General features: G+C 57.7%; 1 protein-coding gene across 1 annotated transcript; it reads right to left on the bottom strand.

Moving 5' to 3' along the window:
• Positions 1-205: 205 nt before the first annotated feature.
• SIK1 (salt inducible kinase 1) lies at positions 206-11,741 on the bottom strand. The gene is made up of 14 exons (XM_068983198.1): positions 11,690-11,741; positions 11,131-11,301; positions 10,581-10,697; positions 7,672-7,735; positions 7,348-7,509; positions 7,047-7,171; positions 6,697-6,820; positions 5,891-6,114; positions 5,510-5,656; positions 4,920-5,042; positions 4,599-4,815; positions 3,826-4,101; positions 2,906-3,140; positions 206-2,501 (listed from the first exon to the last, which is right to left on the bottom strand). The coding sequence occupies exons 2-14, from the start codon at positions 11,284-11,286 to the stop codon at positions 2,135-2,137; spliced, it is 2,337 nt and encodes a 778-aa protein (XP_068839299.1). The 5' UTR covers positions 11,287-11,301; positions 11,690-11,741; the 3' UTR covers positions 206-2,134.
• Between the last annotated feature and the right edge of the window lie 1,952 nt (positions 11,742-13,693).

The raw sequence follows: 13,693 nt of genomic DNA on the forward strand, positions 1-13,693 counted from the left end.
GGCCACCCCCAGCCTGGACCACCAAGCACCTTCTGCTCCTAGCAGCTAAGAACCTGGGTCTGAGGCTCAGCAAGGCATGGGAGCTGGCACCTCGCCCTGTCCTCTAAGACCTGAGACTCACTGAACCTGGAGGGAGCGGCTTAGAAGGAGGGAGCCCACAAAGAACTGGAGGAAGAAGTCAAGGTTTTTTCCCCAAACGTTTTATTTAAATATTAAATTAAAAAACATACATCCACTAATCATTTGGCATATGTTTCTCACGTGAACATAAGAAATAAAATAATTGTTATGGTTAAAAAACAAAACAAAACCCAAACTATGTACAGCTTCATCACATAGCACGGTGCCCAGGATAGGCCCCTGCGTTCAGTTCGCAGGACAGCGCCGCCAAGAATCCTGCCGCACACGCGTCGCACACGCCGGACACAACACAAGACACGCCTGACAGCGACGAGAGAAAACCGCAGTGAGAGTAAAGTGCTTGTCACAGTTCTGAGGCCTTTGATCGATGGCATTCGAACAGATGCGTTGAGGGGTTGGGGTGGGGTGGCCTCATGGGGGCTGATGGTGCCTCCGGAGGGGGCTGAGCTGGAGCCCCAGGGCCTCCGGCAGTCTCCTGGTGCGAGTCACAAGAGTCTTGGGTGACTTGGCAGCCGCCGGGGGCACGGAGTCCTTTGTCCTGATCCTGAAGCAGCCCCGGAGCAGCAGCAGCAGCATCAGCAGCAGGGCTGGGAGCCGGGAACACGCAGGCTGGGCCGCCTCCTGGGCCTCAGCAATCTTTGGCTTCTACAGGGGCCCCCTTCCCGGCCCAGCATCACCCGGGCCTAACGCTTCAGGTGGCGAGAGCCGACGCGAGCTGAAGGCACCTGGGTTGAGGGGTCGTGGGGGAGGGTGGTGGGGACGGACGGCCCTGACCGGCTGCAGGGGTGGGAGCTGTGGCTCTCTTGCTCAGTCCAGCGGCTACCACCTGAGTTTCCCTGCCGGGTGAGTGCGCACCTGTCTGCTGCCTGCTGGCCCCGCCTCCACCTGGACCTGGCACCAGGTGCGTCGTCACGTTACCAGAGAGGGACGTTCAAACCAGGAACACAAAAATGTAGTAAAAAGTATAAAAAATAAGTAGTGTATGTTTGTTTCCTACGTATATACATGTACAGTATTTGCTTTAAAAAAGGAACAAAGCTTGAACAACACTGACCTGACCTCTCATTTCACTTTCCTAAAACCAAAGTCCACCGAGCACAGGGCCCGGACAGGGTGGGCTGTCCCCCCACCACAAGCAGCCCCACGCCGGCCACCCCCATCACAGACTCGCCATATTGCACGTTCCCCACCCCTAGTCAGTTGTTCTTTTTGGACCCTGATAATGAAATGCATAAAAACTTAATTAGCAGCGGAAATAAGAGGTGCAGGAGGAAGAAACCTCCCTGGCTGACTCCCCTGAGGGCGCCCAAGTGACCAAGGGCAGCCTCCAGCTCACTCCACCTCACTCAGGTTCCTCTCTGCAGCCCCTCTGAAGAATCCTAGAAAACTAACTCCCGAGCTGTTTATACAACATGCTGTTGAAAGGTAAGAAAAGCTACCCTCTGGGTTCTGATTTCAGGGGAGAGAATTCCAGGAACTCGTAGATCGTCTTCTCTTGGACTGGAGGTTAGAGCTTTTCAAAAACTGATACGTAAAGTGGAAAGTTCACAGTTTTCAAGTGAAGTGTAAGTGTTTCAGGAAGTGGAGAATTGTGAAGAAAAAAAAAAACACTAATCCACACGCACACATGCGCATACACACACAATGGAGACACACAGCTCACACCATGGTTTCCTGGGGCCAACTGGCCACCCCCCTGTGACCCTGCCCATACCACTGCCGGCTCCACCCACTGCCCTCCTCCCCATCCCATCCACCGGTCCCAACAACAGGCCCCCGGATTATTATTTTTCTTCAAAAAGTTTCCAGTCTCTACTCGGAGTTACAGTTGCTCAGTGCAAGGAAAAAAAAAAAAAAAAAAAAACTAAAAAATCCAAAACACCAAACATATTGCTTGTTTCTCTTCTGGAAAGTTATTGGCTTTGCATCGGGAACCATCTTCACATACTCTGAAATTATTGCTTCAAGAAGTCAGCTGCCCCAGCTGGGGCCCTCACTGCACCAGGACGAAGGTGCCCAGTGGGCCTGAGGTCAGGTCTTCCATCTCACAGTCCCCGTGGGGCAGCCCCGTGGGCTCCAGGCTCACGGGCAGCATGGCAAAGCGTGGCTGGGGGGCTGCTGCGGCGGGGCTGGGAGCCGTGGAGCCACTGATGCGCAGGTGGGCATCCAGGAGCTGGGCAGCCGAGGCCACGGGGGAGACGCCAGCCTGGAGCAGATGGGGCGGCAGCAGAGGGCTGGGCCCCAGCCCCAGATCCTTCTGCAGTCCTGACACATGGAGGGTGCCATCGCAGGGGGCGAGGACCAAGGGGGCTGGCTGGCAGCTGGCTGGGGCCGTTGTATGGTGCTGTAACTGAAGCAACCTGGCCAGACCAAGGGACAGGGGGAGCAGGTCAGTGCCGGCCGGCTGGCGGCCCGTGGCTCCCCCCCGCCGCCCAGCCAGACTGCCACACGATCGGGTTTCCACCTGCCAGAGCTGGAGGGCCTACCCCGCGGAACCGCGGGCTGGGGCTGCTCAGAACACGCCATTCTGTGTGACTAATCCCTGAGCAATTCCTGACATTTCCTTTCCCCTCCTGCTTTCAGAGCAGCTCAGAGATGCCAACCAGACATGACATTCTCACTCGCTGCCCCCTCCCTGCCCCACCAGCCGAGGCACCCCGCCCCCGCCCCCAGCCACAGGGAAGGCGCTCAGGGCTAACGTTACTCAGGAGTCCCCAAGGTCTGTGAGCCCTGCCCAGGTCTCAGTCGGTGCCCACGGGCCTACCTCTGCTGCTGCAGCACGTCCTCCAGCATGCCCCTGCCCTCCCAGCTGCCAGCTCCACCGCCGTGCAGGCCTGGGCTCTGTGCGGGCAGCTGGAAGGCATGCGGGCCGCCCCGGGAGGCCCGGCTGGAGGATGAGGGCTGGCACACCTGGCGTGCCAGCCCCTTGATCTTGTTCAGCCCCAGGAACCCCTTGGTCCTCGCGTTCTTCCTCAGCTGCTGCCGAAAGGCTTTTAGCCCTGGGGGAGGCAAAACCAACACGTGTCCAGACCTGTCCCCCAGCCGAGCACCAATGGCCTGCAGCTCGCTGGGGCTTCCAGGCAGTGGGAGGAGTAAAGGGGGGCCGTGTGGTCTGACATGGTGGGATGAGGGAGTCAGCCCTTTCCTACAGGGTCAAGGGGCCCTCCGATCACCCCATCACTTCACGACAGCCCCCCTCCTACAGTTGGGACATCACCCCCTTCTAGGGTTTGGTTTGGGACAGCAATTCCAGCCCTGAAGAAGCACACATCTGGGCAGACAGTGGATCCTTTGTGTAAGGCAGGAGTGAGCAGAACAGGGGGCCCCAGCATCCCACAAGCCTTGAGGGGGCGTTGGAAGAGCCTGATGTGGACTGCCTTCATGGCGAGGGCCTCCCTAACCATCCCTCCTCCAGGTCGGGACCTGCTGCCTGGTGTCTAAGCATCTCTTGGGCTTTTAGGACCACCTTCTAGAGACCACATGAGTTTATCCTAGAAGCCAGGGCATCTAGAACCCAGGCAGCAGCTTTGGCCTGCCCGGAGGGGCACTGCTGCTCTGCCAGAACTGCCTGGAGAGAGGATAGCCACCTGCCATGAGGGACAAAGTGATGCCCTGCCCCCGGGGGTGGTGGGTACATTCAGGTCTCCCGGGGTAGGTGGAAGTGGGCATGAAAGGGAAAGTCACCTTGAGTGAGCGAGGTGTCTGATGCCCTCCGGCCCTCCTGGAAGCTGACGGGCAGCAGGGCGGCTCCTCGCAGGGCCCCCTGCGCCTGCAGCATGGGCGTGGCAGACTGGGTGCCCAGCAGTGGTGAGGCCAATCTGAATGGGGAGCAGGCGCCCACCAGCCCCTGAGCAGCCGGGTGTCCACTGAGCCCGGCTAGGCCATCACCCGCAGAGGTCAGGCAGCTGTCTGAGCTGGTGCCTTCACAAGGACTGGCCGCAGAGGGCGAGACGACAATACCTGCAGGGAAGCGGGTGCAGCTGAGGCCCTGGTGACCCTGAGGCCAGACCCACCCCCAGTGCTCAACGCTTCACCACGAGTCTCAGCCCTCGGGGCTCTGCACTCTCTGCAGCATCGCCTGCCAACGCGGCCCTCTGACGGGGCAGACAGCTGTATCCCCCACCACCCTTACCCGCAGCTCTGCGGATAGGACGTCTGCGACAGGCAGAGGCGACCAGCGAGCCCTGCCAGCCAGCACCTCGGGCTCCACAGCTGACAGTGGAGCTTGGACCCGGGACACAGAGGGGCCTGGGCCAAGGAGCTGTCCTGCCAGCCTCTGAGGACGGCTAAATTCCCCTCCAGCCCTGATGCTCGAGAGCTCCCTGTGAGGTCTACGTATGGTCCATAAGGCCTCGGGTGCTTCAGGAGTGGCAAATCCGGAGCACTGTCATCAGAAGAGGCTGCCCCGCCCCCAAGCCCACCTGTCCGGTGTGCGCGTGGCCCCCAGGGACACTTACATGGAGGGGCGCCCGGGGAGAAGCAGGTGGAGACCTCGGCCAGCGTGTGCCTCCGGCCTGAGCTGCTGGGCAGGGGCTCCTGCACCTCCTGCTCCTCGTCCAGGCCCGGGCCTGGCCTGGCCTCCTCGCTGATGGCCGTGTCCAGAAGGCTGCTGGGGGAGATGCAGCGATGCCGGCACACCCCGCCGCAGCTGGTGTCCACGGGGAGCAGCAGGGGCTGTGAGGGACGCACACAGACCGTAAGGCCAGGCGCAGGAGCGCCCCCACCGCTGGGGACCAGGCGCACCCACCCCGGACGCCACCCACGAGGCGCTCACACACCTGCAGGGAGCTGTGGAGGTCATAGTCCATTTCGGCCTGTAGGACAGACTGCCCCAAGGTCTGGGGCTGCGTGCACAGCAGGGCGGAACGGAGAGCGTCTCCAGGGAGGCCTTCCTGAGGCACCTGTGGGCCGGCAGACGAAGACAGAGGCCGTGAGGCACAGAGGCAGGGAACGACCGCCGGCAACACAGCATCACCTGACAGACCAGGCTGGTTTCTGAGTTAACGAGCATCAGCTGTGACCGGACAGGCTCAGGACATGCGCACCCCTTCTCCAATGCCTCGCCGAGCGGGCAGACCAGAAGGAGCAGCCGGAACATGGCACCAGGGGCAGTGAAGGAACAGGGGGCTGATGGACAGGGTCAGAACCCCAGCAGAGAGGCTGGCACCCCCTCTCCACCATGCCGTCTGCCAGCGGCTCACACGGGGCCCCTATCCAGTGCCTAACGGGTGAGGGGATGTGACCTCGGGGCTCAGCCTGCAACCCCTCCTAGGGGTGTCTGAAAGGGGGACTCCTAACTTGGGGACACAGTCCAAGGCAGAGACACGGGTGGGGGGTGAGGAATCAAAGGCACTCGCTGCCCCCTCACCTCGAAACCACTGAGGTCTGTGCTCCGGGGCCTCTGCTGCCGGGCAGGGCCAGGGCGGGCTGGCTGGGCGAGCCGGTACTCCTTCAGCCGCTCCACGAGGAGGTAATAAATGGCTGCAAAGTGGTTGTAGCTTCTCTTCTGCAGTGACTAGGGGCAGAGAAGTGGGGGTCAGAGAGGGGCTGGCAGAAGGGACGGTCCCTGACGAGACCACTCCGGGGTTATTCTGGGGCGGACGAGAGTACCCTTTCTAGCGGACAAGCAGCCCTTAAATGAGCCATGCTGCTCCCATTCTAACCTGGCTGGCAAGAGCCAGCTTCTCCATTCAGCCACCCAGGGAAGGTGCCCTCCCTACCCACCACGGCAGGCAGGCAGGTGGCTCACCTCCACGGTCTTCTTTCGGTCGACGCCCAGTGTCTGCATGATGCCCAGGGCCTGTTCGTCATAGCCGCCCACGCTGGAGGTGTGGCCAAGCAGGGGGAAGGCCGGGCAGGCCGGCAGCAGCAGCGCCGGCTCGGCCTGCATCCACCTGTGCTGCCGGATCTGGGCGATGGTGATGCGCTTGGCGGGCTCCACCACCAGCATGCGGCGGATCAGCGTCTCGCAGTCTGGAGGTGGAAGCGGAGCACTGAGTCTGCGCACGGGCCGCCCGCCCATGCGTTCCCACCTCCCGCCTGGGCTCCCGCAGGGCATGTGGCTCCCTGGCAAATGGCAAGCAGACCAGTGACCATCCCAGAGAACACAGAGGCCAAGAGAAATACGAGCAAGGAGAGTCACCAGCTGAGGGATCGGGCCCTGGAGGGCGTGGCCCTCAAGTCCACTAGACTGAGAACCACCTAGAACCCCCATCCTGTATGTTGCTAAGCAGCGATCAGGGTGGAAGAGAAAAGCCCAGTGTGGGGTGGGTGAGACTTGCGGCACTGGGCCCCAGCCAGCTTCCCAACAGCCTGCAAAGGGACAGGCCAGCCCCATAAGCAGGGCCCATAAGCAGCCTCATAGGCGCCTGGTAAACACCCCGTGGCAACACGCAACTGGCTGCCGGGCCCAAAGCAGACTCAGAAGATGGCCAAGCAGGCCTTGTGGGAAATGAATCCCTCCTCCTCCCCTCAGACTCTCATCCCAGGCTACCCAATGCGTGGCCAGCAGGCTGCTAGCCCCATGTGCCCGGAGGAGGCCAGGTCCTCACCTACCTCGGGACATGAAGAAGGGGATGCGGAAGCGGCCTTCTAACACCCGCTGCCGCAGCGCCGGCAGGTTGGGCCCATCGAAGGGCAGAGACCCGCACACGAGGACATACAGCACGACGCCCAGGCTCTGCAGGAGGAGGACCAGGTCAGCACCTGTGCCCAGGCACCAGAGCCCCCCGCCTTGTGTACCTGTGCCCCCTCCAAGCCCCCCACCCTGCGCACCTGTGTCCCCTCCAGACCCCCTCCACCCCCCACACACCCATGCCCGCTCCAAGCCCCCCACTACATGCACCCGAATCCCCTCCAGGCCCCCCCGCCCCATGCACACCCCATGTGCCCCCCCAGGCTCCTACCCAGATGTCCAGCTGGGGGCCTTCATACTCCTTCCCCTCGAAGACCTCCGGGGCTGCGTATGGGGGGCTTCCACACCACGTGGACAGAGGTTCTCCTGAGTTGTAGAAATTCCCAAACCCAAAGTCTGAGAGGCAAAGAAACAGGTGATGAAGTTGTGGCAGAAACAGTAAGGTCAATGTTTCAAAGGCTCGTGCAAGAAAGCACGGACCCTTGGCAGGCAGGTACACCCCTCACGCAGAGCACACTCGCAGCCCCTCACCCGCAGGCACCCCTCCCACTGGGCACGTTCCTGGCCCTCACCTGCCAGCTTGATGTCCATGTTGCCATCCAGCAGCAGGTTCTCCGTCTTTAGGTCCCGGTGGACGATGTTGTGGCTGTGGCAGTACTCCACGGCTGACAGAATCTGCCAGAACTTCTTCCGGGCTTCACTCTCGCTCAGGTGCCCGTTGGAGGTCAAGTAATCTGAGGAGGGACAAAACGAAGCTCTAGCCCCAAACCCAAAAGTCCAGTCGTTGCTCGGGACACAGAGAAAGAACTCTGGGGAGACCCCACCACTGGAGGGGCGAGTGGGAACAAGTTACTACCATTTCTTTCCAATAGATATCAAAAATCAGCATGGCTTACCAAACATTTCTCCATTTTTTGCAAATTCAGTGACAATGTACAGCATATCCTTTGTTTCCATAACCTAAAAAAACAAAGACCTAACATTTAATCACGGAGAAGGCAGTGGCACCCCACTCCAGTACTCTTGCTTGGAGAGTCCCGTGGACGGAGGAGCCTGGTGGGCTGCAGTCCATGGGGTCGCTAAGAGTCGGACACGACTGAGCGACTTGACTTTCACTTTTCACTTTCATGCATTGGAGAAGGAAATGGCAACCTACTCCAGTGTTCTTGCCTGGAGAATCCCAGGGACAGGGGAGCCTGGTGGGCTGCCATCTATGGGGTCGCACAGAGTCGGACACAACTGAAGCGACTTAGCAACAGCAGCAGCAGCAACATTTAATCATGTGAAAAAGGAACATACCAATGGTATAAAGAATCCGCTTGAAAGCCTGTAAATTTTTAACTTCTCCAGAATAAGTATATTTGTTATTTCAAAAAATAGGGAAAGAAAAGAAAAACTTCTGCAATAAAGAGACAAAGGGATTTCCTACTTAGGGGAAGTTTTTTAAAGTCAGATGTGAGCTCCTCACTAACCTGTCCACCTCAATATGCATCTGCTTCCAAAAACATCTGCTCGGACTGCAACTTGCCTCTACCATATTTTTAACTCACTTTCCTCACCCAAAGTGAAGGCTCTGCAGGCCCCAGAAGTAAAATAGATGATGAGAGTTCTGTGAGGCCTTTCTATTAGAAGCTGAGCAGACAACAGATTACCCATGCCTAGGGCCGGCACAAGTTGAATAATAGATAAGAAGTTCCCCTCCCTACTTGCGTTACTGACCTGATACATTAGGCTGAGAGAGGCCGGCTTTGCCAGGTAAGCTATGAAAGACTATTTTCTGTACAGCAAACCGCTCAGCGTGTGTGTCAATAGCAACAGCTAATGTCAAACACACCTTAAAGGTTCGTTTACTGATCCAAGAATTTTATTTCGTGTTGAAAAAAAGATTTTTTTAAGAGTTTAAAACATAACTAAAAAACAAGGTCAAATTCAAATCTTTGGTACTGAAAGGAGTAAAACAGACTCATGTATATGTATTTTAAAATATTTCATTTTTTAAACTCTTTCCTGAATATGTTACAATATTGCTTCTGTTTCAGTTTTTTGGCCTCGAAGTATATGGATCTTAGCTGCCTTTATGGGGATCAAACCCACAACCCCTGCATTGGAAGAAAAAGTGTTAACCACTGGACCACCACGGACTATTTCAGAGGAAGTTATCCTTATTTAAAACAGAGCTCTTGGAGGTTCAAAATGTAATTATTCCTTTAAAAATGTACTTTGAGCCATAAACTTAAAGAGAAAAGCAAATACAACGCAGTTTAGCTACAATTGTAACCGCCCTGGACCTGTGTGTGGAGGGACTTATAAGTTTATCCCTTTCCTCAGTTTAAAAAAAGAGGCAGAAAGATTTAAGAGTCAACATGTTTGAAGTTAAAAAAAAAAAAAAAAACCTCGAGGAAAGAGTTGAAGTGTCTCACCAAGGTTCTGGGGCCTGGGCCAGCTGGATGCAAATTAGACACTAGTGTCAAAACGCGAGCTGTACAATCATTGCTGCCTGCTGAGCCCATCTCCCAACAGCAGCTCCTGGAGCGGTGAGCAAATTCACCCCCAGAAAAGACCTCAACGTGGATCCCAGGGGCCGGGCGTCTGGCTACCCGGGCTCCTCCTGCCCGGGGTCAGCAGAGGACAGGAAGACGGGGACGGCCCTGGCTCATCCCCTCCCGGCAAAGTCAAAGGCAGGCAGGCTTTAGCCCACTCCTGCGGAAACGGGGCGGGCACATTGCTCAGGCACTGACATCAGTGGCCGTGGAGGAAGCATCTTATCTTGGCCTCACGACGCAAAAACGACAACAGAAACAAAACATGAACCGGGGCGCGCATGACGTGGGCTGTGCACTTAACGCCACCGAGTAAACTGTCACTAGGGGAACACGAGCCCTGTGACTCCCTCATCCTTCATTGTAACCGAGGGCAGCAGCCTTCCCCAGGGTCACTTCAATCACAGTCCTGTCTCCATCCCGCCTTGCCAACGGCACAGCCCCCCCCCCACACACACACACTCTATTCATCACGGATCCACAGGGTTTCATGAGACTCCTCAAAAGGAACTTATACCCAACACAACTGGGTGAATGAAAAGAACACATCCTTCCGAAGTGGATCTAAGTTCATTCTACAGAAGTGGCTGGCTAAGAAAGAGATTGCTCTGCTGTCCTACTTAAATCAGCACCTCATTTCCAAAGGTACAATTTATTAGTCTTAACAGGAGAACAAAAATAAAGTCACAAAGCAAACCAACAGGCGGACAGGGTGAGGCGCGTCCTTGATGTGGATTAGATGTCAGGTCCCCTGCTCTCACCTGGGCAGAGGTGTGTTATGTCTCCATGTCTGATGGGAGGGTTGAAGCAGAAGAGACAAATGCTCACTGCTGCCTTGGCATAGGTAAGTTTACAAAAACTGGTAAGAGCAGCTAGTCTTAATGTTTAATAAAAATCTGCCGAGGTGGAAGTGTCTAGACTCAAATTTGTGCTTTCACACTAAATGGTTGACTCTCAGCAATACAGAAATCCGTGTGTTTTGTTTGTTTGTTTTCATAAATTTAACAATTGACCTCCACGCATCCAAAACTGGAGCAAGTAAAAATATCAAATAAAACTTTAATGAAGCAAATCTGGATTATGATCCAAAAGCAAGAAAAAATAAGTGCACAGCTCACAAAAATCAATCTCTTTACCTTCTACAATCAACTCCCTGACTCCCACCCAATGACACAACCTTCAGAAACTGTAGACTTAAGTTGTTGAAAATTAAAAAATGATACACTTGCCAGAAGTAACAGTGGGACACACACTTGAATCCTTACCTGATAGAGCTTTATAATGTGAGGATGATTCAGAAGCTTCATGATCTGAACCTCTCGATAGATTTTCTCCAAATTGCTTGAATCTAATCGTGCTTTGTCGATTATTTTTATTGCAACCTACAAATTATTAATAAAGGATATTTGTTGAAATAAAACTCTCTGCCTTAAGCTAATTTACACACTTCGTTTTTTGCAGGTTAATTTCTAAAACACTTCATGTCCCCAAAGGTCACAAAAACTTAGGGAGGAAAATAACAAAAGTAGCCAAAAAAGTCAAAGTTTAAGTCTCTGCAGACTCGTTTTACAGGCTCCAGCTGTACTCCTGGGTATTTGGTCATTATCCTCTTTGCTACTCCCCAGTATTTGTACAAATTATGCATAATCATAACATATCGCATTTTCTTCTTTACCAAACTGATAAAAACTATCAACGTTTCGACCTTGGGACGATGGACCCCACAAGCAGGGATTTCACCAGCTTCCCCGGCTCCAGGGAAAGGGGGTATCCAGCAGCGGAGGGTCCACCCCGGGGTTCCGCCCCCCCACGCACCTGCGTTTTGGTGACTCGATGCCGGGCCAGCTTCACCACCGCGAAATTGCCCTTGCCGAGGGTCCGCTCGATGTCGTAGAAGCCCACCCGGAGAGGCTTCTGCTGGCCCTGGCCCGAGCCCGCGGGGGCCGCGCTCAACTCGGCCATGATCACCATGGTTCCGGGCCGCACCTGCGGGCGGGGGGCGCGCTCAGCTCGGCGGCTGCAGACCCGACCCTCGGACGCGCGGACCTGCGGCCACCGCCCCCGCCGGCGACTTGCTCCACCGCGAGCCCCGATCCGGGACCCGTGCGCCCTGCTCCTATGCCCGCCGCCCGCAGTCGGATCCGCTTGGGCTCCGGGTCCCAAGCCCCGCGGGGCGCGTGGACCGCCGCCCGCGCCCGACTCCGTCCGGAACCCTGGACCCTCGCTCCCATGGCCCCCCGCTGTCTGCCGCACAACAAAGGGGAAGCCGGCGGCGGCGCCCCGGCCCGAAAACCCCGCGCGCGCACCTGCGGGGCCGCCGAGCCCGCAGCCCCGAGCTCGGCGGCGGCCACCGGCCCACCGGGCCGCTCCTCACCTCCGCCGCCCTCGGAGCGCCGAGGCTGGGACGCCGCTCGCCCCGGGGCCCCCGCCGCCCGCTCGGCCGTTCGCTCTGCCCGGCCGCCAGCTGCTCCGCCGCCTGCCGCCCGGGCCGCGCCGCATGTCAGCTCTGAGCCTGGAGCCGCGCTCTCCAGCCGCACGCGCCGTCCGTCCCGCCCCCGGGCCCGCCCCTGCCTCCCGGGCCCGCCCCGTCACGCCCCCACGCCGCCGACCCCGCCCACGGCGGCCCCGCCCACGCCGCCGCCGCCGGATTGATACATCCCCATTGACGTCCTTTTGACGCCAGAGCGACGCGCGGCCGAGCGCCAGGCGGAGGGAGAGCGGGAGATCGGGCGGTTGCCAAGAGACTGGCGGCTCTGACGCGCGCGCTGATGAGGCCGTCGCCATGGCGACCGTGGGGCGGTGACGTCAGGGGCCCCGGCTGCCTGAGGCCCGCCCGCGAGCGCCGGCACTCCCGCCGGCGCGCGACCCCTACCGGATGCCTAGGGCGCTGCGGGAGGCTTAACCGTTTCGTCCCCGAGGAGAGCCTGCCCTTCCTCATAGCCGCCTTCGCGCTGATCCCCCTCTTCCCGCCTCCTCCCAGCAGGCTTGGTTCTAGCGCTGTTCTGAAACTCCTTAAGTTTAGCACGGTTGCGGCTGCGTCCTCTGCAGACCCCTACTCCCGGGTCCCCATTATCGGGGTGTGGGTTTCATGTGTCCCCCAGTTTCTTTCGGAAGTGCTCGGCCTTGGAGCCTCAGGGGAAGTACCAGGTGGGGCCCGGGAAACCTCACAGACGCGCAGAATGTGGCCATACCAGGTGCAGGTTAACAGCAGGCCAGGTCTCACCCCCCAAATTGGTCACCCGGCTCCAGGGAGGAGCCGCCACCCACCAGGGACCCTTCTGAGCGTGGCAGGTACGGACATGGAAGACATGGGCGTCCCTCTTCGACTGCTCTTGCTCTGTACTGAAATGTCAACACTGGAAACCGGCCAGCATCTCTGTAACCTACACCAGGGGCCTGAGGGCTACCCGAGTGCGGTGAGCCCCCAGGGGAGTGGTTCAGCCCACCTGGCCCATTCGCCTCCAATCTGAGGTCAGAAGCCAGCTGATGACTGGAGGCAGCCCTTTGCTAGGCTGAAGAAACCTAGCAGGCTGGAGAGAAGAGGAACACCCAGTCAGCTGATTTCTGGGCTGACCTGGGGTCTAGGTGGGAATGGACCCCACTCCTGAAGGACCAGGGTATTGAGAAATCCAGTTAGCAGCACCTTAAATAAGGCCAATTTCCCTGGTGGCTCAGATGGTAAAGAATCCGCCTGCAATGCAGGAGACCTGGGTTTGATCCCTGGGTAGGGAAGACCCCCTGGAGAAGGGAATGGCAACCACTCTAGTATTCTTGCCTGGAGAATTCCATGGACAGAGGGGCCTGGCCGGCTGCGGTGCATGGAGTCCTGAAGAGTCAGACATGATGGAGTGAGTAACACTTCACTTTCTTTTGACTCAGACCAGGTGCTTTGTATGCAGATGACAAAAGGGCCCTGTACCTTGGGGGCAGGGGTGTGGGTGGGAGGAACGGCCCCTCCAACAGGGCCTACAGGAGGGTCAACGGTGAGCAAGGACTTCATCCCTGGCGAGGCTGGACACCACAGGTCCCTTGGCCTTGGTTACTTTTGTCTGCTGCTGGGTCCACCGTGCTGTCTCCTTGAGTTTCAGTGGGGGGGGGGGCGGCGGGCAGGGACCTGTGCCCTCAGGACAGAGGTCAAGGCAGGAGGGACAGAGCATGAAAATGGCAGCAGGTGACAATTTCCATTGGCGTCACTGCTCAATGCACGTACCTTTACACCTCTGCGGAGAAGACACTGTCTAAGGGAAGTCACAGCTTAGGGCAAACACTGTTTATTAAATATTAGGAAGGCAGATGGAAGGCAGAAGACTCTGCCTGCAGTGCAGGAGACCCGGGTTCAGTCCCTGGGTCAGGAAGATCCCCTGGAGAAGGGCGTGGC

Source organism: Capricornis sumatraensis, chromosome 1 (assembly GCF_032405125.1).
Source record: "Capricornis sumatraensis isolate serow.1 chromosome 1, serow.2, whole genome shotgun sequence".
NCBI classification, from domain to species: Eukaryota; Metazoa; Chordata; class Mammalia; order Artiodactyla; family Bovidae; genus Capricornis; species Capricornis sumatraensis.

Bases quoted from the DNA above. Each gene is read 5' to 3' on its own strand.
- SIK1 (XM_068983198.1), bottom strand. From the start codon at position 11,286: ATGGTGATCATGGCCGAGTTGAGCGCGGCCCCCGCGGGCTCGGGCCAG. The intron at 7,172-7,347 runs GTGAGGGCCAGG...TTTGCCTCTCAG, and splicing joins CATGGACATCAAGCTGGCAG to ACTTTGGGTTTGGGAATTTC. The intron at 6,115-6,696 runs GTAGGTGAGGAC...TTCCACCTCCAG, and splicing joins CCCCTTCTTCATGTCCCGAG to ACTGCGAGACGCTGATCCGC.